At 40.3% G+C, this 25,208-nt stretch overlaps 1 protein-coding gene across 4 annotated transcripts in view; it reads left to right on the top strand.

Annotated features, from left to right (window-relative positions):
• atp11b (ATPase phospholipid transporting 11B) overlaps positions 1-25,208 on the top strand; it is a 66,210-nt gene that overhangs the window by 20,026 nt on the left and 20,976 nt on the right. For all 4 annotated transcript variants that reach the window (XM_079592269.1, XM_079592268.1, XM_079592270.1 and 1 more), the window contains exons 7-25: positions 873-976; positions 1,070-1,117; positions 1,292-1,356; positions 1,680-1,761; positions 1,847-1,997; positions 3,557-3,754; positions 3,877-4,035; positions 5,456-5,631; positions 5,742-5,810; positions 7,947-8,020; positions 8,097-8,200; positions 10,777-10,958; positions 15,437-15,640; positions 16,524-16,677; positions 16,820-16,922; positions 20,058-20,203; positions 20,289-20,348; positions 22,074-22,201; positions 24,794-24,932. In XM_079592269.1, coding sequence (XP_079448395.1) covers positions 873-976; positions 1,070-1,117; positions 1,292-1,356; positions 1,680-1,761; positions 1,847-1,997; positions 3,557-3,754; positions 3,877-4,035; positions 5,456-5,631; positions 5,742-5,810; positions 7,947-8,020; positions 8,097-8,200; positions 10,777-10,958; positions 15,437-15,640; positions 16,524-16,677; positions 16,820-16,922; positions 20,058-20,203; positions 20,289-20,348; positions 22,074-22,201; positions 24,794-24,932 — 2,346 coding nt within the window. The remainder of the gene's footprint in view (positions 1-872; positions 977-1,069; positions 1,118-1,291; positions 1,357-1,679; positions 1,762-1,846; positions 1,998-3,556; positions 3,755-3,876; positions 4,036-5,455; positions 5,632-5,741; positions 5,811-7,946; positions 8,021-8,096; positions 8,201-10,776; positions 10,959-15,436; positions 15,641-16,523; positions 16,678-16,819; positions 16,923-20,057; positions 20,204-20,288; positions 20,349-22,073; positions 22,202-24,793; positions 24,933-25,208) is intronic.

Genomic DNA, 25,208 nt, shown 5'->3' with positions numbered 1-25,208 from the left:
TAGCCTGATTTATATAACATTTTATTCCAAAAAACATGACAAATATTTTTTTATGGCTATTGACAGTATATTCTGATTTACAGGATAACAAAAGTAGATATCCATAAATCCCTCTGTAATTTTTCTCCCATCTAATATGTGAACACAATGAAAAAAGAATTTGTAACCTGGCTTTATCCAATACTATGATTTAGTTTTTGCAAATTAGCGCATATTTAATTAGATATTGCCTAATTTGCATATTTAAACATTAAATTACAGAAAACTTGCATTACATTTTGTTCTCATCTTAATGTAGGTAATCAACTGGGAAAGTTTCATGGTGATATCTGCTAGTTAAAACTTTTACCCTATTCACCTGTCTCGCCTTAAAAAGCTTTAAAACCTCTGTATTTATTTTCCTCGGAAAATACCCTTTACTGGCAATTTACAATCAATGATCTTGGTGTTTTCAGGCTAGTTAAAGAAAACAAATATACCTTTTAAGCTTGTGCTTAAAGGCCTTAAAACGCTTGAACCCAGATAATTGCTGCTCGCATCTATTTAAGTTTCTGTTTTTACATAAAACTAAACAGAACACTAAACATTAATTGTAGCTCACCTGACATCGATTAAACGCATTAAGCTTTGATACTGTTAATGTGAAACATCTCAGCTTTCAAATTCTGTCTGTTTATCTCGAATTACAAACAAGAAATACCGTTTTGCTGCTCTTTAATGCGCCGTGACGGACTATATTATATATTCATTGTAAAATATTACTTCTCAAGATGATTGTAATGCAGTGTCTGCTGTCCAGCTAGTGTTATGCAGTGGGACAGTTGTATACTAGCGTGTGTGTGTGATCTAACCCTGGCTGTGCTGATGTGCAGACCCATTATGCGGTGCCAGAAACGGCTGTGTCTCAGTCGGTGTCGCGGCTCGAGTCTCTGCAGGCCGTGCTGGAGTGCCAGCAGCCGGAAGCTGATTTATACAGGTGACACCACATCACTCAGAGCCTCCTCACACACTGCTTCACACTCACACTCATCCACACTTGACTGACGCAGCACATCCTCGCTCATCACAGGTTTGTCGGGAGAATGACAGTAACCCAACAAGGAGAGGAGATCGTCAGGTAAGACATCTGAGATGATAGAAAGGCTCAACACAAATGTATTTATTAAATGTACAAACGTTTATTTATAATCTAATTGAAAATATTTATTTCTTTTTAAATATGTTTTTTTTATTATTAAGTATTTAGGTTGTTTTTATTTATTTATTTCTATTTTTTTGTTAATCTTTTCAGACCTTTAGGACCAGAAAACCTCCTGCTTCGAGGAGCAAGATTAAAAAACACCAAAGAAATATTTGGTACGGCATTGTTTCTTTCCAGCTTAGGACATTTAGAGTCAACATGAATTCAAAACGGACCATATTTACTTTCATAATATATGTGTGCGACTTGCACCACAAAAAAAGTTTGTATTCTTACATCAAAAGTTGTGAACTTGCTCTGAAGCAACGTTTTCCTTTTCTGCTGACGTCTTAAATCTCATCCGCCTGTCCTTCTCTGTGAAATGTAAACTGAGTGGGGGGACATTTAAAAGGAGTAAGGATAGGGGGAGTTAGTATTTCTACGTTTTATTAGTATTTATGCTGTAAAGTCGGAGTGTAACTGGTGTGACAACATGCAGGTGTGGCGGTGTACACGGGCATGGAGGCCAAGATGGCTCTCAACTACAAGTGCAAATCCCAGAAGAGATCTGCGGTAGAGAAGTATGTGTTTCCGTCACCCCTCTGCAGTGCATTGATGCTCTATCTATTGTGACCACATCATCTCTCTCACGTCTCTTTTGTGCAGATCCATGAACACATTTCTCATCATCTACTTGGGCATTCTGCTGTTTGAAGCCATCCTCAGCACGATTTTGAAGTACGCCTGGCAGGCAGAAGACAAGTGGAACGAGCCGTTTTACAACCGCAAGACTGAGCAAGAGAGAAACAGCAGCCAGGTCACTTTAATGAAGTGTTTACACTTGGCTTATCTCATGATGGTTTTATTAGTATCAATAAAAAAAAAAAAAAAAAAAATCTGTTTAATCGCAATTAAAAAGACTTATAATGTGAATAATTTCACAGTTAATCTCCAAATTAATGTAGACAACATAAAGACAGTATATTTTAAATACTTGTTTAATGGCATCTTTCTATGAATGAAGGCCAGTGTCACTGGTACCAATACAGCCACTGACTGTAACTCTAGCCGAAGCATGACAGAAAAAAACGGATGCTGGTTAATTGCGTTACATATTTTTTACGCGTTAAAATGTATGCGTTAACGTTGATGGCCCTAATTATTACATTTAAAAATGACACTTTAACATATGTGGTGCCTGGCAGCTCTTTGATGGCCAAAAAACTAGAAGGTTTTATTCAAGTTTGGTGGCGGTTTTTCTCCTCGCAGTCAAAAGTAGTCGATCTCCGAATGCAACGTAATGAACTTAAATATCGGAATGGACTCCATATGAGGAAATGTCATGAACTTGTAATTCCAATGAAAAGCATGACACTTAGAGTTTATATGGAAACAAGCTTTAGGAGCTTTCCATCTTTACTCTCCTCATGTTACGTTGCATTCGGAGATCGACTACTTTTGACTGACAAAATTCCAGCCACCAGAAACACTAACTGATAAAGTGAGTCGTACAAAACCTTTCTTTTTAGTAAACTCTGTGTACACAATGTAGTCAATGCTGGAGTTCATGTGTAGAACCGCTGGTGACACTTCCAGCAGTTTCATGTTGTGTCGAGCCGCATTAGTGTTTTAAAAATAGAGATTTTGATGCTATCATAGAAGTGTCCCATGCACTCCCATTCAAAAGCCATTTTGAGCTAAAAACGAAAATACGGTCAATCTTAAAGCTACACGGTGTAATTTAAGTTGATTCTTAGCAAAAAAACACTGTTCTTTCAAAATAACGTGCTCATTAATGTATAATTACTTCTACCAACTAATCAAGTATTCTCGTAAGCGTAGAATCTGCCATTTATAATACATACGGGTGAGCTGCTCGAATGGCGGAAGCCATGTTGCGCCTCCATCTTGAAAATACAGTAGCCAAAGAGGGACAAACCTGGTAATTCAAGCTTCGCGTTTTTACACTCAGTGGCGCTGTGACGAATGCGAGCGGGAGATTACTCGCGACTGCCGGCAGATTTGAAATAATACGGCCACCGTAGGAGTTAAAACGCCCTCGGAATGGGAGGGGCTAGAAAGTAATATTCAGTTGGTAGTCATATACAATTTCACCGCTAGATGGGAGTACATCCTACACAGTGTTACTTTAAAAGTGCTCCAATCTAATTATGCGTTTACACGAAAGTTTGACTCGGGTAGATTAACAAATAGAGCCGAGGTTCAATTTTGGCGACAGTTCCCCTTTAACGTTGACAGCCCTAATTATTACATTTAAAAATGACACTTTAACATATGTGGCACCTGGCGGCTCTTTGATGGCCCCAAAACTAGAAGGTTTTATTCAAAGTTTGGTGGCGATTTTTCTCCTCACAGATTTTGAAGTTTATTTCTGACTTCCTGGCTTTCCTGGTGTTGTACAACTTCATAATCCCCATCTCGCTGTACGTGACTGTGGAGCTGCAGAAGTTTCTGGGCTCTTTTTTCATCGTTTGGGACTTGGATTTATACCATGCAGAGAGTGACCAGAAGGCTCAAGTCAACACGTCAGACCTCAATGAGGAGTTAGGCCAGGTGTGTGTGTGTGTGTGTGTGTGTGTGTGTGTGTGTGTGTGTGAGAGAGAGTTATTAGAACAGTTTGGCCAGCTATAGTTCTGCCTGAGATGAGTGAAACTATACTATTGTTGTGCCCGCAGGTGGAGTATGTTTTCACGGACAAAACGGGAACCCTCACTGAGAACGAGATGCAGTTTAGGGAGTGTTCCATCAACGGTATCAAATACCAGGAGATCAACGGGAAGCTCGTGCCTGAAGGAATGACAGAAGATTCGCCAGACGGATCGGTGCCTTGCTTGGTATGAGTGAGGATAGTGGCGCAGAACTTACACACTTCACCTTTAATTTAAGATAAGCTAATTAAAAAAAATATTCCATTTAATTTTCACTGGAGTAAAGTAAAAATGATCTTTTTAATAATTATAGCCACAAGCAGCAATTATCTGGGTCAAAGCACAATTGAAAGACATTACCAAAATAGCACTGGTCCTGTGGATGCTAGGTGTTTGCTACACCTGTGTCTCAGTCAGATCTCAACTTCGTTGACCACAGTTGTTGAGATTTATGTATAGCATTGGAAATTCATGCAGTTTGGCAGGTATCCTCAGAATGTTTCATGAAGTTTGGTTGATGTGATCACAAGATAATGCCAATGAGTCAGTATTCGCTGGGGGCGTGGCCAAGTGTACCCAAAAGCCTATCATTGCTAGACAAAAACACATGTGACACATGATTCTAAAGAAGCATGCAAACTTGTATGGAGATCGGGCCATAAGTGGGGCTATATCTGTTGAAAAGCTTTTCCTTGATAAATAAAATTAGCTTAACCCTCTGATGGTCTTCGGGGTCTTTTTAACCCGCAAATGACTTTTGCTCTGAATTTAAAAAAAAAAAAAAATCTTTAAAATGGCTAAAACTGTACGGCTCTCAACCCTTTCTAGATCTACAAAAAAAAAATTATTGTAATGATATTTGTTTTTATGTTAGCGTGGCAAAAATAGTGACACTCGTGGTCTTCGGGGTCCCTGAAGACCCCTGGCAATAACATGTAATTTTGTGACAGAATAAAAACAAATTTTTTTAGCAAATTTAATTTTACTCTGTTTATTAATGTTTTTACTCCACATTTGTGCAGTTGTTGTAGGATTTATGATATGTTTTAAATTTATATAAATAAATTAAAAAAGTTTTTTTTCAATAGGTTTTTATACAAAAAACGCTTTTCATGTAAAATTCACTTTATAAAAGACCCACATTTCTAAATTTCATTTATGGGGATGACATGGATAATTTTACATGGTTTAGTGTAAAATATTTGCCCATATTTTGGAAAATGTAGTTTTAAAACTAAAAAATTATAATGTTAGCCACCAGATGGCTATAGTGCTCCACTATATGCTATTTGACTAACTGAAATATATATCTTTTTACAAGTTTTTCCAGTTGGATTCATATCTAAATATTATGAAATCACAATTATAACAATAAAAATGACTTTTTTTGGTCAAAGTTTAGCATTTTTTGTACTAAAAAAAATAAAAATAACATTCAATAATGTTACATTATGATTAGAATCAAACCAGATAAAATAGATCACGAGATCTATAGAAATATGACCGATTTTCTTGAGAAATGTTAAACATTGCAGTGATCACATTCTTCAACCAGTCATGTTTTAAGCTGTATCGGTGTGTGTGTGTGTGTGTGTACACATTTCAGAACAGGGAAGAGGAGTTGTTCCTGAAAGCCGTGTCACTGTGTCACACGGTGCAGATCAGTTACGACCAGACAGACGGGCCGGGAGACCCGTTCTCACACGCCAATGGCTTCTCGCCTCAGATGGAGTATTATGCCTCCTCTCCTGATGAGAAAGCACTAGTGGAAGCCACCAAGAGGTGTCCAAACACACACTTTCCACCCTAACTGTTGAAATATTTGATCACTGTTTGAAGAACTTTTGTGTGTGTGTGTGAACAATTCCTTTAAATTATGTTTTTGACTGCAGGATGGGTGTCACATTTTTAGGAAGCCATGGAGAAATCATGGACATTAAAACATTTGGAAAAGCAGAGAAGTACGTCTAACAATACCGTTCATTTTAGATCACTAAAAGGCGAATATCTAATGCCTGGTTCAGATTACACGATTTTTTTTTGTCTGTTACGATCGTCACTGTCAGATTACGCGTGTCACATTTTGACATTTAGAAAATCTAGTCGTGTCATGGACAAGAAACATGTCAGACTACACGTTGCTTTCCGACCAGTCATCGCGTGCCGTCTCACTCACTCACTCACTCACTCACTCACTCACTCACTCACTCACTCACTCACTCACTCACTCACTCACTCACTCACTCACTCACTCACTCACTCACTCAAACGCACTCACTCACTCACTCACTCACTCACTCACTCACTCACTCACTCACTCACTCACTCACTCACTCACTCACTCACTCAAACGAACTCACTTGCCCGCGCTCACTCACTCACTCACTCACTCACACACTTGCGCTCCGCTCGCTCACTCACTCACTCAAACGCACTCACTCGCGCGCACGCACTCACTCTCGCTCACTCACTCACTCGCTCACACAAAGGCCCTCACTCGTGCGCACGCACTCACTCTCGCTCACTCACTCACTCACACAAACGCACTCGCTCGCTCACACACTCGCTCACACAAAGGCACTCACTCTCGCTCACTCACTCACACAAACGCACTCGCTCACTCACTCACTCGCTCACACAAAGGCACTCACTCGCTCACTCGCTCACTCACTCACTCGCTCACACAAAGGCACTCACTCGTGCGCACGCACTCACTCTTGCTCACTCACTCACACAAACGCACTCGCTCGCTCACTCACTCAAACGCACTCTCGCGCGCACGCACTCACTCTCGCTCGCTCGCTCACTCACTCACTCAATCGCACTCACTTGCCCGCGCTCACTCACTCACTCACTCACTCGCTCACTCACTCACACAAACGCACTCGCTCGCTCACTCACTCAAACGCACTCTCGCGCGCACGCACTCACTCTCGCTCACTCACTCACTCACTCACTCGCTCGCTCACTCACTCACTCAAACGCACTCACTCGCACGCAATCACTCTCGCTCACTCACTCACTCAATCGCACTCACTTGCCCGCGCTCACTCACTCGCTCGCTCGCTCACTCACTCACTCAATCGCACTCACTCGCACGCACTCACTCTCGCTCACTCACTCACACAAACGCACTCACTCAATCGCACTCACTTGCCCGCACTCACTCACTCGCTCACTCACTCACTCACACAAACGCACTCACTTGCGCTCGCTCACTCACTCACTCGCTCGCTCACTCACTCACTCAAACGCACTCACTCGCACACACTCACTCACTCACTCACTCACTCACACAAACGCACTCACTTACGCTCGCTCGCTCACTCACACAAACGCACTCACTCTCGCTCACTCACTCACTCACTCACTCACTCACTCACTCAATCGCACTCACTTGCCCGCGCTCACTCACTCACTCACTCGCTCGCTCACTCACTCACTCAAACGCACTCACTTGCCCGCGGTCGCTCGCTCACTCACTCACTCAAACGAACTCACTTGCCCGCGCTCGCTCGCTCACTCACTCACTCAAACGAACTCACTTGCGCTCGCTCACTCACTCACTCACACAAATGCGCTCACTCACTCGCTCGCTCACTCACTCACTCAAACGAACTCACTTGCCCGCGCTCGCTCGCTCACTCACTCACTCAAACGAACTCACTTGCGCTCGCTCACTCACTCACTCGCTCACTCACTCACTCACTCACACAAATGCGCTCACTCACTCGCTCGCTCTCACTCACTCAAACGCACTCACTCACTCACTCACTCACACAAACACAAACGTACTCACTTGCGCACACACACTCACTCTTGACGGAACCCGATGTGTAGGACCGAAAAAGCAATTAAACATGCTAGTGTTTTTATGGTGATGTCGTTAAGCATCGCAGACACGGGTCGGTTGTTGTCCACTATGACAAACTGTACAAGATTAACCGATTGAATATTGCGTCCCGTTGTCGTTTACGAATCCCCACGACCCTCTACGTCAAACGGATCGTGCTAATCTAAAACAAGGCATAAGGCTGTCTGGAGTATCTTCTCAGCTTTCGGAGTTGTGTTGTGAACCGCTGTCATTCTGCACACAGGTACAAACTCCTCCACGTCCTGGAGTTTGATGCGGATCGCAGGCGGATGAGCGTGATTCTGCAGACGCCCTCAGGCATGTGCCTCTAACACACATGTGCTGTTCATCAGTGAGCCGCATAGTTGCCTAATGCTGTGCCGTCTCTCTTCAGGTGAAAAGCTGCTGTTTACAAAGGGAGCCGAATCAGCCATCCTCCCCTACGCCACGAGCGGCGAGATCGAGAAGACCCGAGTGCACGTGGACGAGTTTGCTCTGGTGAGATCTCTAGATCATGCTCTCATTCTTGCTTTCCAGCTCATTCTAGATGGTGATGCTTGCTAAGTGTCACTATTGCTCATAAGTGGTCAAATGGACACACTTCAGTGTACTGTCCTTGTCAATGGATGTTCGGACTTGTGGAGAAGTGTGGTATTTTTTGGGACAAAATGACAGGTGTTGAGATCTGATTGATTGGCGGTTCTTGGGAAACTTGGTGAAAAACTCCTAAAAAGACAATTTTCACACTATTTTCGTTGTGATTGGCTTGACTGGAGTTATTTTAAAGAGCCAGTTTCATTCATTTGCACTTTCTTGCACTCTCTAGAATGGTGTTATTTTAGTATCATTCTTAAGAAATGTTTTTGGGAATACAAAAAATAAGTCAGAAAATTAGTTGGAAAAGAACAATGTGTATGACTTTTGGATTAAAATATCCAAAAAACGATTAGAACAGTGATATATATTTAGTTGACTTGTGTACTTACATTATTCCAAATGTTTAAATCCAGAGAAATTAGCTATTTTAACCAGTGTGACGGCCCGTGTCATTGAGTCGCCGGTTAACTTCCGTAGAAACCATGGAAAAACAAAGACTTTAATATATATATATATACAACTAATAATTGTTATATAGCACAACAAAGTTAGTCTGATTGTTTGAATCTCTTGTTTTCTTGCTTTACCATGTTTGTACCGTGTCTCAGAGTCAACACTATTTGTCAAGAGGCTAACATAACATAATCAGACAGAGCTTTATTTGTAGGAACAGTAATGCAGCATTTTCTCCACTATACAATGTTTTAAAATGAATTGCAAGCCATTTAGCAACAAGTCATTCAGCTTTTATAAAAATTTGATATTTTAATATAGATCTGCTTTGCTGCAGTCTGCAACAAGTGTCTCATATCAGCCACCGAGCGAACACACTGAGTAACGTTATAACAACTGTCCACACACTCAAATGTATTTTTAGTATGGTTGTTTTGTGAATTTTGTGAATTATGTGAATTTAGGGGATCAAACGTAACTATAACAACGTTCAAGGAAGGAGGTGGGAACCAGCAAATGTTAAACGTAACTTAAAGGGGGGAGTATAATGCGCTTTTCAAACGATGTAAAATAAGTCTCTTGTGTCCCCAGAGTGTGTGTGTGTGTGTGTGTGTGTGAGAAGGTTTAGCTCAAAATACCCCACAGATATTTTTATATTGAATGTTAAAATTTTCACTATTTGAGGGTGAGCAAAAACACACTCTTTTTTGTCTGTCCCTTTAAATGCAAATGAGCTGCTGCTCCCGGCACAGGGGGCGGAGCTTCAAGAGCTTGTGTCCTTTTACCTCACACACACACACACACACACACGCACGCACTGAACATTTCAAAAACCCTATGTTCAAACCGGAGTCAGAAAGATGGAGAGACTCAAGTGACAACATGTAGAAGCAACAGGACATTTCTGAATGGTTAGTTGATGAATTTATGTAGTTTATGTGTAGTTATCTTCTAGTCTTTGATTAGCATATTCTGTGTTGACAATCTATAAATCACATTCCGGGGGCGGGGTTTATGTAAATTTTAGGGTTGGTGATGTCACTAACCCGGGAGGAATGTCGTTTATGCTCAAACAGCAACATTACACACTAACTAAAGTTAGAAAAGTGAAATCATACTCAACCACCCCTTTAAATAGTAAAATAAACACAAACAACTGAACAAAAGGAGCGGCAGAATCTCCGGAGCTCCTCCATGGGGCTCGAGACCGGTGTGTATCGTAGGCGTCTCTCATTAGTGTTCACTCCTACGGCTCTCGGCCCACTTCATACCACAGTAATGTTAACTCCACGCTCATTCACTGCGTCATCAAACTACGCCTGTGTTATTGTTCACAATAAACGGCTAAACTTACATACTGTGCCTTTAAGAAAAAAAAATATTCTTAATAATCTTTAGCGATTCCGTCGCCAGAATATCATAGAGATTTGGGCTGAACTACCTGGAGACACACTAGCGATCATCTCAAAATCTCTCTCAAGCTTCACAGCGCTTAAAAGTGTATGTGGAGTTTCGAGATCTGCTCTGACTTCAGCTTTTCTAATTCAAGTGATGTTGATGAGAGCGCTGCAGTTAATTAGCTCAGTGTGGTGTCCTCGTTATCAGCTAAACCCATGAGAGTGTCTGCAGACCCACATCACCACTGTCTGTCACATGGCAGCACACACACACACACACTCTCTGGGCAGTCTCAGAGGATTGCATTGAGACTCATGGGATGCTTCAGACACAACAGCCTCATTGAAATGCTCCTTCATACACTGAATGCTCTCTATGTCTGTGCTTAAAAGCATTAACTTAATTATGGATGTGGATCTCAAGACTGTGGCTTTCAAGCAACCTCTGGGCCAGCAGTGCACTGTCTGTTCTCCTTTGCATCAACTTTCATATTACATTATTTTGTGTATAATTCAGCGGATGCTATCCTCCGTTTGGGCACAAATCAGTAAAATGGAGAAGTTTTTGAGAAACTTTTGCCAGCGCACTAAATGATGTTCATGTTGGGTGTCTGTGTGACTTTGCAGAAGGGTTTGCGGACGTTAGTGGTGGCCTGCAGACACTTCAGTGCGGAGGAGTATCGGGAAGTGGACCGGCGGATGCATGAGGCCAGGACGGCTCTGCAGCAGAGAGAGGAGCGGCTGGTGGAGGTCTTCAACTTCATCGAGAAAGACCTGGAGCTGCTGGGAGCGACTGGGGTGGAGGACAAGTGAGTCACACACACACACACACACACACACACACACAAGAATGAGGTGGAGACTGATGTCTCATACGTATAATTCATGCTGGTCAGATGAGGCTTCTTTGACAGCTGCATTTAAACTGTGGTTGGGTCTGTTCTTAAACTTTTTCATATATGTTCTATATATATATGATTTTTTTTTGTTAACAATAACCCTGGTATTAAATTTAATTATCTATTTATTAACTACATTGATAAAAGAAATTAGAATATGGTGCAAAAGTTCATTTATTTCAGTAATTCAACTTAAAAGGTGAAACTAATCTATTATATAGACTCATCACATGCAAAGTGAGATATTTCCAGCCTTTATTTGTTATAATGTTGATGGCTTAAGCTGCGTTCACACTACAAGCGACTTTGTCGCTGCAGGTCGCCAGTGGCTGGCGGTGAGGTCGCTAGTGGGCGTTCCTGCTATTGGTTGCCTAGTAATGTTTGTGAGTGACATTCACGGATGTTTCTCCGTGTTGTAGACAACAAATCCATTTTCTTGCCACTACAAACAAACATTTTGGAAGGAAAAGTCTAAATATAAATGGAATCCAGTACAACATGCATAATATTAAAGATGAAGAGAAACTGTGAGTGCTTTTTGCCATCGCGGCTATTTAACTGCAACAAACGGGCAAATACCGGTCTATATGTGTTCAGGAAACCAGTCCGGCTCTGAGTCAGTACTGTGAACACCACTGTATGCACACGGAGATACATCACAACTTATAGCACAGTTTCTGACGGCTAAAATTAGCTTCTCGTTTAACTTGCCTCTGTCAGAGAGTGACGGATGATCACGCGCGCTCCACTGACTTCACTCCTATTGGTTGTCGCTCCCGAAAGTCGCTCTTCATTTGCATAAATTTAAACAGATCTCCACTTTGTCGCATCATCAGACACGCCCCATCAGGTCGCCAACGGCCGCGATCGCGCGTGTCGCCGGAAAACGCCCGCTTCCCATTGAAATGAATGGTAACGTGTCGCTTTGTCGCTTGTAGTGTGTACGCACCTTTACAGCTTATGACAACCTTTTCACAATATTCTAATTTTGAATTTGGGGTTTTCATAAGCTGTAAGCCATAATCATCAATACAGTTTCACCTGTGTGTGTATATATATATATATATAGTCTGAGCGTGGCATAGCGTGATGAAACGGCAACAGTAAACGGATGCTCCGCTCTACAGGGTCCCAGCAGGTTCTTACGCCTTAAAGCCTTAAATTTAGTTTTATCTAAGTTAAGACCATAAAAAGTCTTAAATGTTTTTAAATGGTATAAAGGAAAGTTTACTTATCATTTTATGATGTTTTAAATTTGGGGACTGAATAACAGGAATCGCGAAGCGGGTTATTATGATTATTAATTAACCCTAACTTCAAAAGATGATGATTTAATGATTAAAGCGCTGGTGATGTATCAAAGCAGGTCGTGTACGATGCGTTTATGCCAAACGATTGCTCATTGATGAATTATGACAATATTAATCTTATGGTGTTATACATCATATTTTAAATTAATCATATTTTTGACTAATCCCTTTTTTTTTTTTAAGGCTAAAAGTGAGGTTTATAATTTTCGAAAACTGGTTTTATCAAAACCTGTATTATTTAAAAAGTTGTTTGTCGTCATTTTAAGGTTTGAATGCTACTATAGATCTTGCTGCTCCCCACGCATTTTATTTTTTAGGTCTTTAAAGGTCCTAAAAAGGCTTGCATTTCTATTTCTGACAACAGTATGGATTTGTCTCGAGCTGTTATGGCACAACGTCACGCTCCGCGCAGACAGCATAATGCTAGCGGTCGGGCGATATCAGCCAGTGAGCATTGTAGCCTGCATAAAAATGCATGTAGTCTGTGACGATGAGTGGGGAGTATGATAGTGACACTCTCTCTACGCTCGCTCGTGATCATTGGACGGCCTCTCCTGCGTGGGGAACAGGAGTCAGCGGTGAGACAGTGTGCGGCGGCTGCTAATGCGCTTTGACATGTCGCTGTGACTCACACTGCCGTCAATCTGTGTCTACATGCCGACGGCATGATTCAGACTGATGAAGGCATGCTGGGACACGCGAACGTGTCTGGAATCGGGATGAGATGACCGTCGTTGGGATTCCCATGAGCCTTTTGACAAGCCATTTAAACCATTATACCACAGAGGCACATACACATCCTCCAGAGTCTACTCAATGAGACATGATCCTCACACACGTCTGACAGGTCATGTGATCCACTTCACAGAGGAACTGTGTAGAACTGTACAGCTGACACTCAGAACATTAGGATATGGTGCAAAACTTAATGTATTTCAGTAATTCAACTTTAAAGGTGAAGCTAATATATTATATAGACTCATTACATGCAAAGTGAGATATTTCAAGCCTTTATTTGTTATAATTTTGATGATTTTATAGCTTATGAACATCCCAAATTCAAAATGAGAATATTGTGAAAAGGTTTTCATAAGCTGTCAGCCATAATCATCATAATTATAGCAAATAAAGGCTTGAAATATCTCACTTTGCATGTAATGAGTCTGTATAATATATTAGTTTCACCTTTTAAGTTGAATTACTGAAATAAATGAACTTTTGCACAATAAGTTTCACCTGTATGTCAGATTTAGCAAAGTATCGCTTTTTTATATACTACAGTGCCAAAATTTCTGATAATTTCCCCCGTGTAATCTCATTTAAACTCATTTCTTTATGTATCCAAAATGGACTTTATAACTGTATAGCCTATAAAATGCTCTGATGTCCACAAAGTATTTCTGCCAGATATCATAAACCAGTTTTGCCCCGACAAGGTATGGTCACAGTTTAAAAAAATTTAAAGCAAAATCCAGTTGTTTCAATAGAAATCCAGACAATCTTGAATTTTTGGTTTCGAAAGATTCACCCACACAGATTTTGCAATGTGTTCAGTTGGGCACGCAAATCTCCCGCTTTGACCAACAGAAAGATAATGAGCTGATGCAGTTATTCTACAGCAGTTGTTTGAGACAGTTCTGGTTTTCTGTGGAGAAAACACAACCCACCCAGATAAACAACCGTGTGAACTAGGCTATCCAGTCGTAACAGAGGATGTTTGCAGATATAGGTCTGGATAAAGGATAAAGTCTGTTCTCAATACCATTGTCACACACGGATGTTTGAAGCACAACTCACACAGAAGTCACTTTGAAACCTGTCTATTGGTCAACATGGCGGATCGGTGTGCCAAACTGAACCTGATTCGTCATCAGCAAGGCTCTCTCACACGTCACGACCGGGGAGATCAGGATGCTGTGACAGGGATGAGCGGTTTCTGTGTGTCCAGTCAGTGTTGAATCGGGCCTCGGGGGAAACAGCAAGCCTTGACTACACAAGCACATATGGCTGCTGTCTCTAGAGGAAATGCAAACACTTGTACTTATGTATTTAATGATTTCTGAACGAGATCTAGTTCTACTGAACCTGAGAATGAAGTGGGCTTCTCTGACTCATGCTTATTCAGATTAATCCTAGATTTGGTCATTTGTGTTCATTGCAATGACAGTGCAAAACATTGAAGTATTCATTTTTAGCATGAAACGTGACTCGGACATGTTCTTGTCGGGTTTTTTTGTATAATGCAATTCATTGTCTTAAATTATTCTATAAATATGGTGTCAAATGTGTTCCTTGACTTCTTAAGAAAGTCCATATTAGAGGAATCATTCTATAATATTTTAAAAAGGATTTGAATCTGCACAGATATGTATATGTGTGTGTATACATTTACACATTTACCAGATGCCTGCAAACTCAGGGTATTTGGTGTACCACTTTAATTATAATCTTTTATTTAGTGATTTTGTTTTCCCTGGTTAAGCGTTAGTGCAAAAAAGTCTTAAAAGCAAAGTAGTTAATTAGTAAAAAAAAAAAAAAAAAAAAAAGTGTCTTTATTTCATGTTATTGGTGGAAATATATTTATATTTTTTAGAATAGTACATTTAAGAGTAAATATTTGATAATATATAAAAATGTAATAATAAATAAAATATTAATAATTTCTGGTTAATATACATATTATTGGTCTGTTGTTTAATGTTTGTGTGAAAGGTTTTTATTTTAAAAAAAAACTATTTAATTGTATTTGCTAATTTTAATCTGATCACTTTTCATGAATTGAAAAGAAACAAATATTAACTGAAATACAATATTTTAACAAAGTAAACTTGTTTTATTTCAGATAGTCTAACATTTCTGATTTTCATTTGGTTCAAATGAAGTGCTAAAATAACTTAAACTAACTCAATTAAAATATAACTTAATAAAAAAAACATTTGGACATTTATGCATGTATAAAAAAATTAAAATAAATGAACAACTGAATTCAAAACTAATACAGCAGTTTAAATGCACATGTCTTCACCACAGCATCACACTATAGTACATTTAATTGTTGTTGTGTGTGTGTGTATGCAGGCTGCAGGACAAGGTCCAGGAGACAATTGAAGCGCTGCGATTGGCTGGGATCAAGGTGTGGGTGTTGACCGGGGACAAGCACGAGACGGCGGTCAGCGTGAGCCTCTCCTGTGGTCATTTCCACCGCACCATGAACATCCTGGAGCTCGTGCAGCAGAAATCAGACAACGAGTGCGCAGAGCAGCTCCGCAGACTCGCCCGGAGGTACAGCACTCCCGCCACACACTCTTCTCAGCGACACGTCACTCATATGTGTGACCCTGGGCCACAAAACCAGTCACAAGGGTCAATTTCTTTTCACCTGAGATTTATACATCACCTGAAAGCTGAATAAATAAGCTTTCCATTGATGTGTGGTTTATTAGGATGTATATTTGGTCGAGATACAACTATTGAAAATCTGGAATCTGAGGGTGCAAAAAAATCTAAACATTGAGAAAATCTGCTTTAAAGTTGTGCATTTATGTTCACGATTGTGCTGCATTCACTCACAAACATACATGTTTTATATATTTATGGTAGGAAACTTACTAAATATCTTCATGGATCATGATCTTTACTTAATATCCTAATGATTTTTGTAATAAGAAAATTCGATAATTTTGACCCATACAATGTATTGTTGGCTATTGCCACAGATATACCCGTGCGACTCCAGACTGGTTTTGTGATCCAGGGTCATGGCCAATAAGGCCTGCACTCTCAAAAAACAACGAAATCTGTTACTATTTTAGGTTACACTTTATTTTAAGGTGTCATTGTTAGTGTAATTATACATTTAAGTACTGAGTAATATTAATTGACTACATGTACTTACTATAGTATAGGGTTAGGGTAGCATTAGGGTTCGGTTGAGGGTTAACTGCATGTAATTATGCATAATTTACCGTTATTACTATGGTACGTATATGTAACAAGGACACTGTAAAATAAATTGTTACCCTATTTTATTATAAATTCGTCAGGGCAAGTGAAAATGTGACCATTTTAAGGCTTAGAAAGAGCCCTGAACTAATGTGTTGTTGATGGAGAAATGTTAAGCTGGTGTGTTTGAGATGGGTGTGATGGTGTGCCTGTGTTTGTCCAGGATCAAAGAGGATCATGTGATCCAGCACGGGCTGGTGGTGGACGGGGCGAGTCTTTCTCTGGCTCTGCGGGAACATGAGAAACTCTTCATGGATGTGTGTAAGAACTGCTCAGCGGTGCTGTGCTGCAGAATGGCTCCTCTCCAGAAAGCCAAGGTGAGTTACTTTACCCCTTCGTGTGTGTGTGTGTGTGTTCAGGTTTCAGGCCAGAGGTCGCACACACTTATACGCTATATTGCCCCACACTACCCTGTTGTTTTCATAGCGCTGGTGTTAAAGGCTCCTGTGTGTTTGGCAGGTGGTGAGACTGTTGAAGACTTCCCCAGAGAAGCCCATTACATTAGCCATCGGAGATGGAGCCAATGATGTCAGCATGATCCAAGAGGCTCACGTTGGGATCGGTAGGTGCCGAACAGGAACTTAAACGGATAGTTCACCCAAAAAAAAAATTCGCCCATGATTTACTCACCCTCAAGCCATCCTAGGTGTATATGACATACTTATTTCAGTCGTGTAAGAGAACGCATGGCACCCCGGAGCCGTGAGGAGCACTTTACAGGCATGAAAACTCCTCACCTTTCGGCGAAATTCGCCGTTTTAAAACCTAAAAGGGTCACCTGCGTGATTTGTGCAGATCCGATGAGAAAATATTTTAGAGAGGGGGGGGGGGGGGGGGGTGTTCGAGGTCGAGGCCAGCATTTATCCCCTATAAAGTTACCATAAACTTTACAAAACTATAAGCTTTAAAAAACAATCATCATTCCGAATGCCGAAACATGACAGCCAATACGAGTCAGAGTAGAAATGTTTTCAAAGTATTTTACACCGCGAGTCTGAGAACTGGACACACTGCCGAACAAAGAACCGCACGTCGGAAAGCAAGCCTGAGGTAAGTTAGCTTACAATGTTAACTGTCCTGTCAGATACAGACAGCGATGTTGCCAATGTCATTATTTTTTATTTTGACATAGAAGTGGGCGAGATAATATCGCGAGTGGGCGCGGGCGCCGTGAGCGCTGAGCGAGCAGGAACAAGTATTCATTGCGCGGCTCGCGAGCCTCATGCGGCTCGCCAAGCTTTAATTTGTGGCTCGCAGTTGCATGGCGGTAAATAATACGGTGATATGATAATGCATTCACTATAGATATTTTATAAAAACATAACAAGTAGGGCTTTAACATAACCCGTTAAAAACTCAAAGTGTCAGCTCTATTACAAATTATTTCGATCGGATTGAAAGGGGTGGTTTATCGAGAGAACGTGAAAAAACTTGATCGATTGAAAACCGAAACTGAAAGGACGACGTATGACGCGCTGAACAAGCTGTTCTCTTGATTAATAAAGTGTCATATAAATGAATATCCTTTCATTCTATAATTCTCCTTTCACTCAGCATCTGTGAAGTGAAGCAGGACAACGGCTCACCAGTGCTTGTTTCAGATTATCATACAGACGACTGGTTTGGGGCATTTTTGGGATAAATAGTAGTAGTAAATAGTTTTTTTTCTCTGAGACCCGATGAAATACGTAGATCAGCGGCCCATTGGTTATTTTCTTGATTGACACTGGGCTAGCCCAATCACATCTTTAATGTGAAGTATAGAAATATACTCTTTCAAGTATAGAAATTAGTACAAAACTAATTATGAAAGTTTCCTTTATTTTTCAGTGCATTTGTTTTACAATAGGCTATATGGCTATTACTATCATGGGATTAATATTATAACTATTATTGTAGTAGTAATGTAGACAGACACTGTAACTAAAAGAGTTTTGAAATTTTCTTTGTTTAATTTGCACCAGATTGATGAATTGCACATTAAAAAGCACAAAATTTTCTTACGGGGGAGCATGCCCCCGAACCCCCCTAGAGTGGCAGAGGACCACTCATCACAGTGATCCAAAAATCCTGTGAGAAACACTGGTAGCCTACTACAATGCCAATGCAGATTACAAGTTGTTTTTTTGTTGTTGTTGTTTTTTTTTGGGGGGCGGGGGGGGGGGGGGGGGGGGGGGTATATATGCCGCATCCTTCTCACCTTTTTTACCCCTGACCTGTTTTCATGCCTGACTTTAGTGATGGATAGATGCACTTTTGTCATGATAGATGCACTTTTATCATGATAGGTGCACTTTTATGATGGATAGATGCACTTTTATCATAGATAGATGCACTTTTATCATGGATAGATGCACTTTTATCATGATAGATGCACTTTTATCATGATAGATGCACTTTTATGATGGATAGATGCACTTTTATCATGATAGACGCACTTTTATCATGAATAGATGCACTTTTATCATGATAGATGCACTTTTATCATGATAGATGCACTTTTATGATGGATAGATGCACTTTTATGATGGGATAGATGCACTTTTATGATGGATAGATGCACTTTTATGATAAATAGATGCACTTTTATCATGAATAGATGCACTTTTATCATGAATAGATGCACTTTTATCATGATAGATGCACTTTTATCATGGATAGATGCACTTTTATCATGGATAGATGCACTTTTATCATGGATAGATGCACTTTTATCATGGATAGATGCACTTTTATCATGATAGATGCACTTTTATCATGGATAGATGCACTTTTATCATGGATAGATGCACTTTTATCATGGATAGATGCACTTTTATGATGGATAGATTCACTTTTATCATGGATAGATGCACTTTTATCATGGATAGATGCACTTTTATGATGGATAGATGCACTTTTATCATGGATAGATGCACTTTTATCATGGATAGATGCACTTTTATCATGGATAGATGCACTTTTATCATGATAGATGCACTTTTATGATGGATAGATGCACTTTTATCATGATAGATGCACTTTTATGATGGATAGATGCACTTTTATCATGGATAGATTCACTTTTATCATGGATAGATTCACTTTTATCATGGATAGATGCACTTTTATCATGGATAGATGCACTTTTATGATGGATAGATGCACTTTTATGATGGATAGATGCACTTTTATGATGGATAGATGCACTTTCATCATGGATAGATGCACTTTTATCATGAATAGATGCACTTTTATCATGGATAGATGCACTTTTATGATGGATAGATGCACTTTTATGATGGATAGATGCACTTTTATCATGAATAGATGCACTTTTATCATGGATAGATGCACTTTTATGATGGATAGATGCACTTTTATCATGGATAGATGCACTTTTATCATGGATAGATGCACTTTTATCATGGATAGATGCACTTTTATGATGGATAGATGCACTTTTATCATGGATAGATGCACTTTTATGGACTTCAAAACAGAAACGTCCATTCACTGCCATTATAAAGTTTGGAAGAGCCAGGACATGTTTTTATATAACTCCGATTGTATTCGTCTGAAAGAAGAAAGTCATATACACCTAGGATGAATCATGGGCTAATTTTCCTTTTTAGGTGAACTATCCCTTTAACCACTTGCAATTCGGATGTTATTGCAGGAATTTCAATGAAAGCTAACTGAATTAAACTCTATACAGGAATCATGGGCAAAGAAGGAAGACAGGCCGTGAGAAACAGCGACTATGCAATCGCGAGGTTCAAGTTCCTCTCCAAATTGCTGCTTGTACACGGCCATTTCTACTACGTTAGAATAGCAACCCTTGTGCAATACTTTTTCTACAAGGTACGTTTTCTCGGAGTGGAAGCCTTTTGTGTTGCTTTCGAGAGATTTGCGTTCTTATAATGGTCTTTGTTTTCTTTTCTTGTAGAATGTGTGCTTTATCACTCCCCAGTTTTTATACCAGTTCTTCTGTTTGTTCTCACAGCAAGTAAGTGTGTGTTGATGTCCTGTCGTATGTCAGTGTTGTCCAGTCCTTGACCCGTGTGCTGCGTTTAAACCCTGTAACACCTTCTGTGTGTGTGAGTGTGTATGTCCATCCACACATGCACAGGTCCGAGACCTTTGTCTTTGCAAGCACTCCTGTAAATATGTGAACATGATGACCATGCTTCTGAACACTAAATGTTTCTCTTATTTTCAATCTCCCTCCTTCATTTTCAATGGATGGTCATTTTTTACCAGTATAAGCTCAGATCAGTGAGGCCTACATTCAGTCAGTTTCAGAAAAAAAATACAAAACCCGCCCTAATTGATAAAAAAACAAGTAGACAAATAAATGTAATCCAATATTTGGTGATAATCTAGAGATTTATAAGATATATTTTTTGTAGGCCGGTCTTTTTTGACCAGGAAAACCACAGCCATTTTGTACAAGATAAAAGCATTTCAACACAAACTTTCAGGTTAAAAATTAAAGCACACTAGTGTGATAAATTGTACTGAATTATTTAAAATGTTTAGTTTTGCCAACATTACCCACAAATAATGTTTGTTTTTTTGTCAAAAATTAAGTTGCATAAGCTCAGATAAAGGAGGCTTACGATCAATCTGATCCAAAAATAAATACAAAACCTGTGCTAATTAAAAGAAAACAAGTTGACAAAAAGATTGAATCTAATATTTTATGATAATAGGGAGCAATGAGAGATTTATAAGCTATTTTTTTTGTAGGTCAGTCATTTTTGACCCGGAACGCCGCAGGTGAAAAAAAAATAAAAAATTCTCAAAAAAATGGGGAAAGTACTCATCCCCTGGGTGAGTAAAGTCAGGAAGTTTTAGTCCAGGGCAATAACATTAACTAGCATTTTTTCCCAATACAAAATCTGTGTGATCGCATGAATTTCTATTGAAATGACTGGATCACATTTACCATTGTTTCTGCAAATTTTACTAAGGCAAGCGTCATTATTACTGTTGCTAATACGTAAGGTTTTATTCCTTGGGAATCAAAGCCGTGACATTGGTGTTGCTCTACTGTCTGAGCTACAGGAAGGTTTAAGCAGTCTGACTGGTGGACAATAAATGGTGGAGAGAGAAAAATCCCACAGATTTGCATTGTAGAGACCTGAATATCAAAGAATTGGGATCTTTTGACCACCCAGAACACCATAGAAACCACATAGCAACTCCCTAGCAACCACCTAGGTTACCATATCAAAAGAATAACATGACTTGCAGTGCAGTCACATTTGCCAATGTTCAGCTAATTATTTTTACGCGCAAAATCTTTTAAATAGGAATAAGTGATCATGTGAATTTTCCCATGCAGATTTCACAACTGGTTCAAGTTGGTCGTGTGGATTCGCTGTGTGACCTTTGCTGTGTGGGAAATTTGGCTACTGAATAAATGTTACTCTGTCAAACACATAACAACACTCGCCATCTAACACATAGACACACGCTAGCATCAACCCACACCAGCCTAGCGCAGGTTTCGCATGGCCAAACACCAGCCACAGTTTCTCTGAAAAAGTGAATTGATTCCTCTTTATAATACGTGTTGTTCTTTGCTCAGACTATATACACACAGGGCCTTTTCTGTCTAATTGTACGCTCTTTGAAATGTTGGCTAAGTCAGGAGGTTTTAGTTTGACCTTTGACCTTTTTGAGGTGTGATCAGTGTGTGATTTCTCCTGCTCTCTTGTTCCCGCAGACTCTTTATGACAGCGTGTATCTGACGCTGTATAATATCTGCTTCACCTCTCTGCCCATACTGGTGTACAGTCTGTTTGAGCAGCTGGTGCATCCACACGTCCTGCAGAGCAAACCAGCACTTTACAGGTACACCAGCACTTTACAGGTACACCAGCACTTTACAGGTACACCAGCACTATACAGGTACACCAGCACTATACAGGTACACCAGCACTATACAGGTACACCAGCACTTTACAGGTACACCAGCACTTTACAGGTACACCAGCACTATACAGGTACACCAGCACTTTACAGGTACACCAGCACTATACAGGTACACCAGCACTATACAGGTACACCAGCACTTTACAGGTACACCAGCACTATACAGGTACACCAGCACTTTACAGGTACACCAGCACTATACAGGTACACCAGCACTATACAGGTACACCAGCACTATACAGGTACACCAGCACTTTACAGGTACACCAGCACTAGGCAGGTACACCAGCACTATACAGGTACACCAGCACTATACAGGTACACCAGCACTTTACAGGTACACCAGCACTTTACAGGTACACCAGCACTATACAGGTACACCAGCACTTTACAGGTACACCAGCACTATACAGGTACACCAGCACTATACAGGTACACCAGCACTGTACAGGTACACCAGCACTGTACAGGTACACCAGCACTATACAGGTACACCAGCACTATACAGGTACACCAGCACTAGGCAGGTACACCAGCACTTTACAGGTACACCAGCACTTTACAGGTACACCAGCACTTTACAGGTACACCAGCACTGTACAGGTACACCAGCACTAGGCAGGTACACCAGCACTATACAGGTACACCAGCACTATACAGGTACACCAGCACTTTACAGGTACACCAGCACTTTACAGGTACACCAGCACTTTACAGGTACACCAGCACTTTACAGGTACACCAGCACTTTACAGGTACACCAGCACTATACAGGTACACCAGCACTTTACAGGTACACCAGCACTATACAGGTACACCAGCACTATACAGGTACACCAGCACTATACAGGTACACCAGCACTTTACAGGTACACCAGCACTATACAGGTACACCAGCACTTTACAGGTACACCAGCACTTTACAGGTACACCAGCACTTTACAGGTACACCAGCACTTTACAGGTACACCAGCACTTTACAGGTACACCAGCACTATACAGGTACACCAGCACTTTACAGGTACACCAGCACTATACAGGTACACCAGCACTTTACAGGTACACCAGCACTATACAGGTACACCAGCACTATACAGGTACACCAGCACTATACAGGTACACCAGCACTTTACAGGTACACCAGCACTATACAGGTACACCAGCACTATACAGGTACACCAGCACTATACAGGTACACCAGCACTTTACAGGTACACCAGCACTTTACAGGTACACCAGCACTATACAGGTACACCAGCACTTTACAGGTACACCAGCACTTTACAGGTACACCAGCACTTTACAGGTACACCAGCACTATACAGGTACACCAGCACTTTACAGGTACACCAGCACTATACAGGTACACCAGCACTATACAGGTACACCAGCACTTTACAGGTACACCAGCACTATACAGGTACACCAGCACTATACAGGTACACCAGCACTATACAGGTACACCAGCACTTTACAGGTACACCAGCACTATACAGGTACACCAGCACTATACAGGTACACCAGCACTATACAGGTACACCAGCACTATACAGGTACACCAGCACTATACAGGTACACCAGCACTATACAGGTACACCAGCACTATACAGGTACACCAGCACTTTACAGGTACACCAGCACTATACAGGTACACCAGCACTATACAGGTACACCAGCACTATACAGGTACACCAGCACTATACAGGTACACCAGCACTATACAGGTACACCAGCACTTTACAGGTACACCAGCACTTTACAGGTACACCAGCACTTTACAGGTACACCAGCACTTTACAGGTACACCAGCACTATACAGGTACACCAGCACTTTACAGGTACACCAGCACTTTACAGGTACACCAGCACTTTACAGGTACACCAGCACTTTACAGGTACACCAGCACTTTGCATACTTATATACTTTTTTTATGATATTATATGATATATTTCTTTTATCAATGTAGTTAATGAATAGATAAGTAAATTTAGTACCAGGGTTATTGTTAATTTAAAAAAATCAACTTAAATTAAATGAAGAATAAAAAACTTTATTCTAGTTTATGCTAGTTTTTCAGCAATATTATCTCATTTTTGTTTAGTTCAGGTTGAAACACTAAAATAACTCAAACTTAAAAACTATAGTTTTTTTTTTTTTACCAATACAATTTCAAAAACACACATTTCTAAAACTTGAACAATAATTTAAATGAAACCAGGACATATAAAAAATAAAATTGAATTCAAAATTATAACCAAAAAAGTATGTTTTTTTTTAATGACACAAAAAAATTATGATAATAAAATAATACCGTTTGGTAGTTCAACTTGAACTTAAATTTATGTTTTTGTTTGTTTTTCTTCTATTTATATTTTATTTATATATTTTAGTAGTTTTACTTTGGCAATAGCAGCACTTGGAAAATACCAGCTCTTTTTGTGCAGTAAATAGAGTTGGTTTTAATTGAATGTTGACTGTAATTTGAGCCTTTATTTTCCCTTCATCATCAGAGACATCAGCAAAAACTCCCAGCTTTCCTTCAAAACCTTTTTGTACTGGACCTTCCTGGGCTTCTGCCACGCCTTCGTCTTCTTCTTCGGCTCCTACATCCTGATGGGAGAAGACACCACGCTGATGGGGAACGGACAGGTCAGCTTTATCTCCTCTCTCCTCTCCTCCGGTTCTGTCATCCCAGCTCATGTGTGTCTGCGCCTCTACTCTCATTGTGCTAGCATGAAAGTCTTCCACACAAAAGCGTTATGTATAGATCTCAGAGATGCGATCTGAATTATTTAGCTCGAAGGGCTTAAGATAATGAATGCACTTAAACGTTAATAACCCTTACTTAGCCTCAGTGACTATTGATTTAACTCCAGCTTACAGACACAACGCATCAATCCTCAAACTAATTACGCCGTTATCTGG

The sequence above is a fragment of the Phoxinus phoxinus genome, assembly GCF_949152265.1.
Source record: "Phoxinus phoxinus genome assembly, chromosome: 20".
In the NCBI taxonomy this organism is placed as follows: Eukaryota; Metazoa; Chordata; class Actinopteri; order Cypriniformes; family Leuciscidae; genus Phoxinus; species Phoxinus phoxinus.
This window is presented reverse-complemented; position numbering and strand designations above follow the sequence as displayed.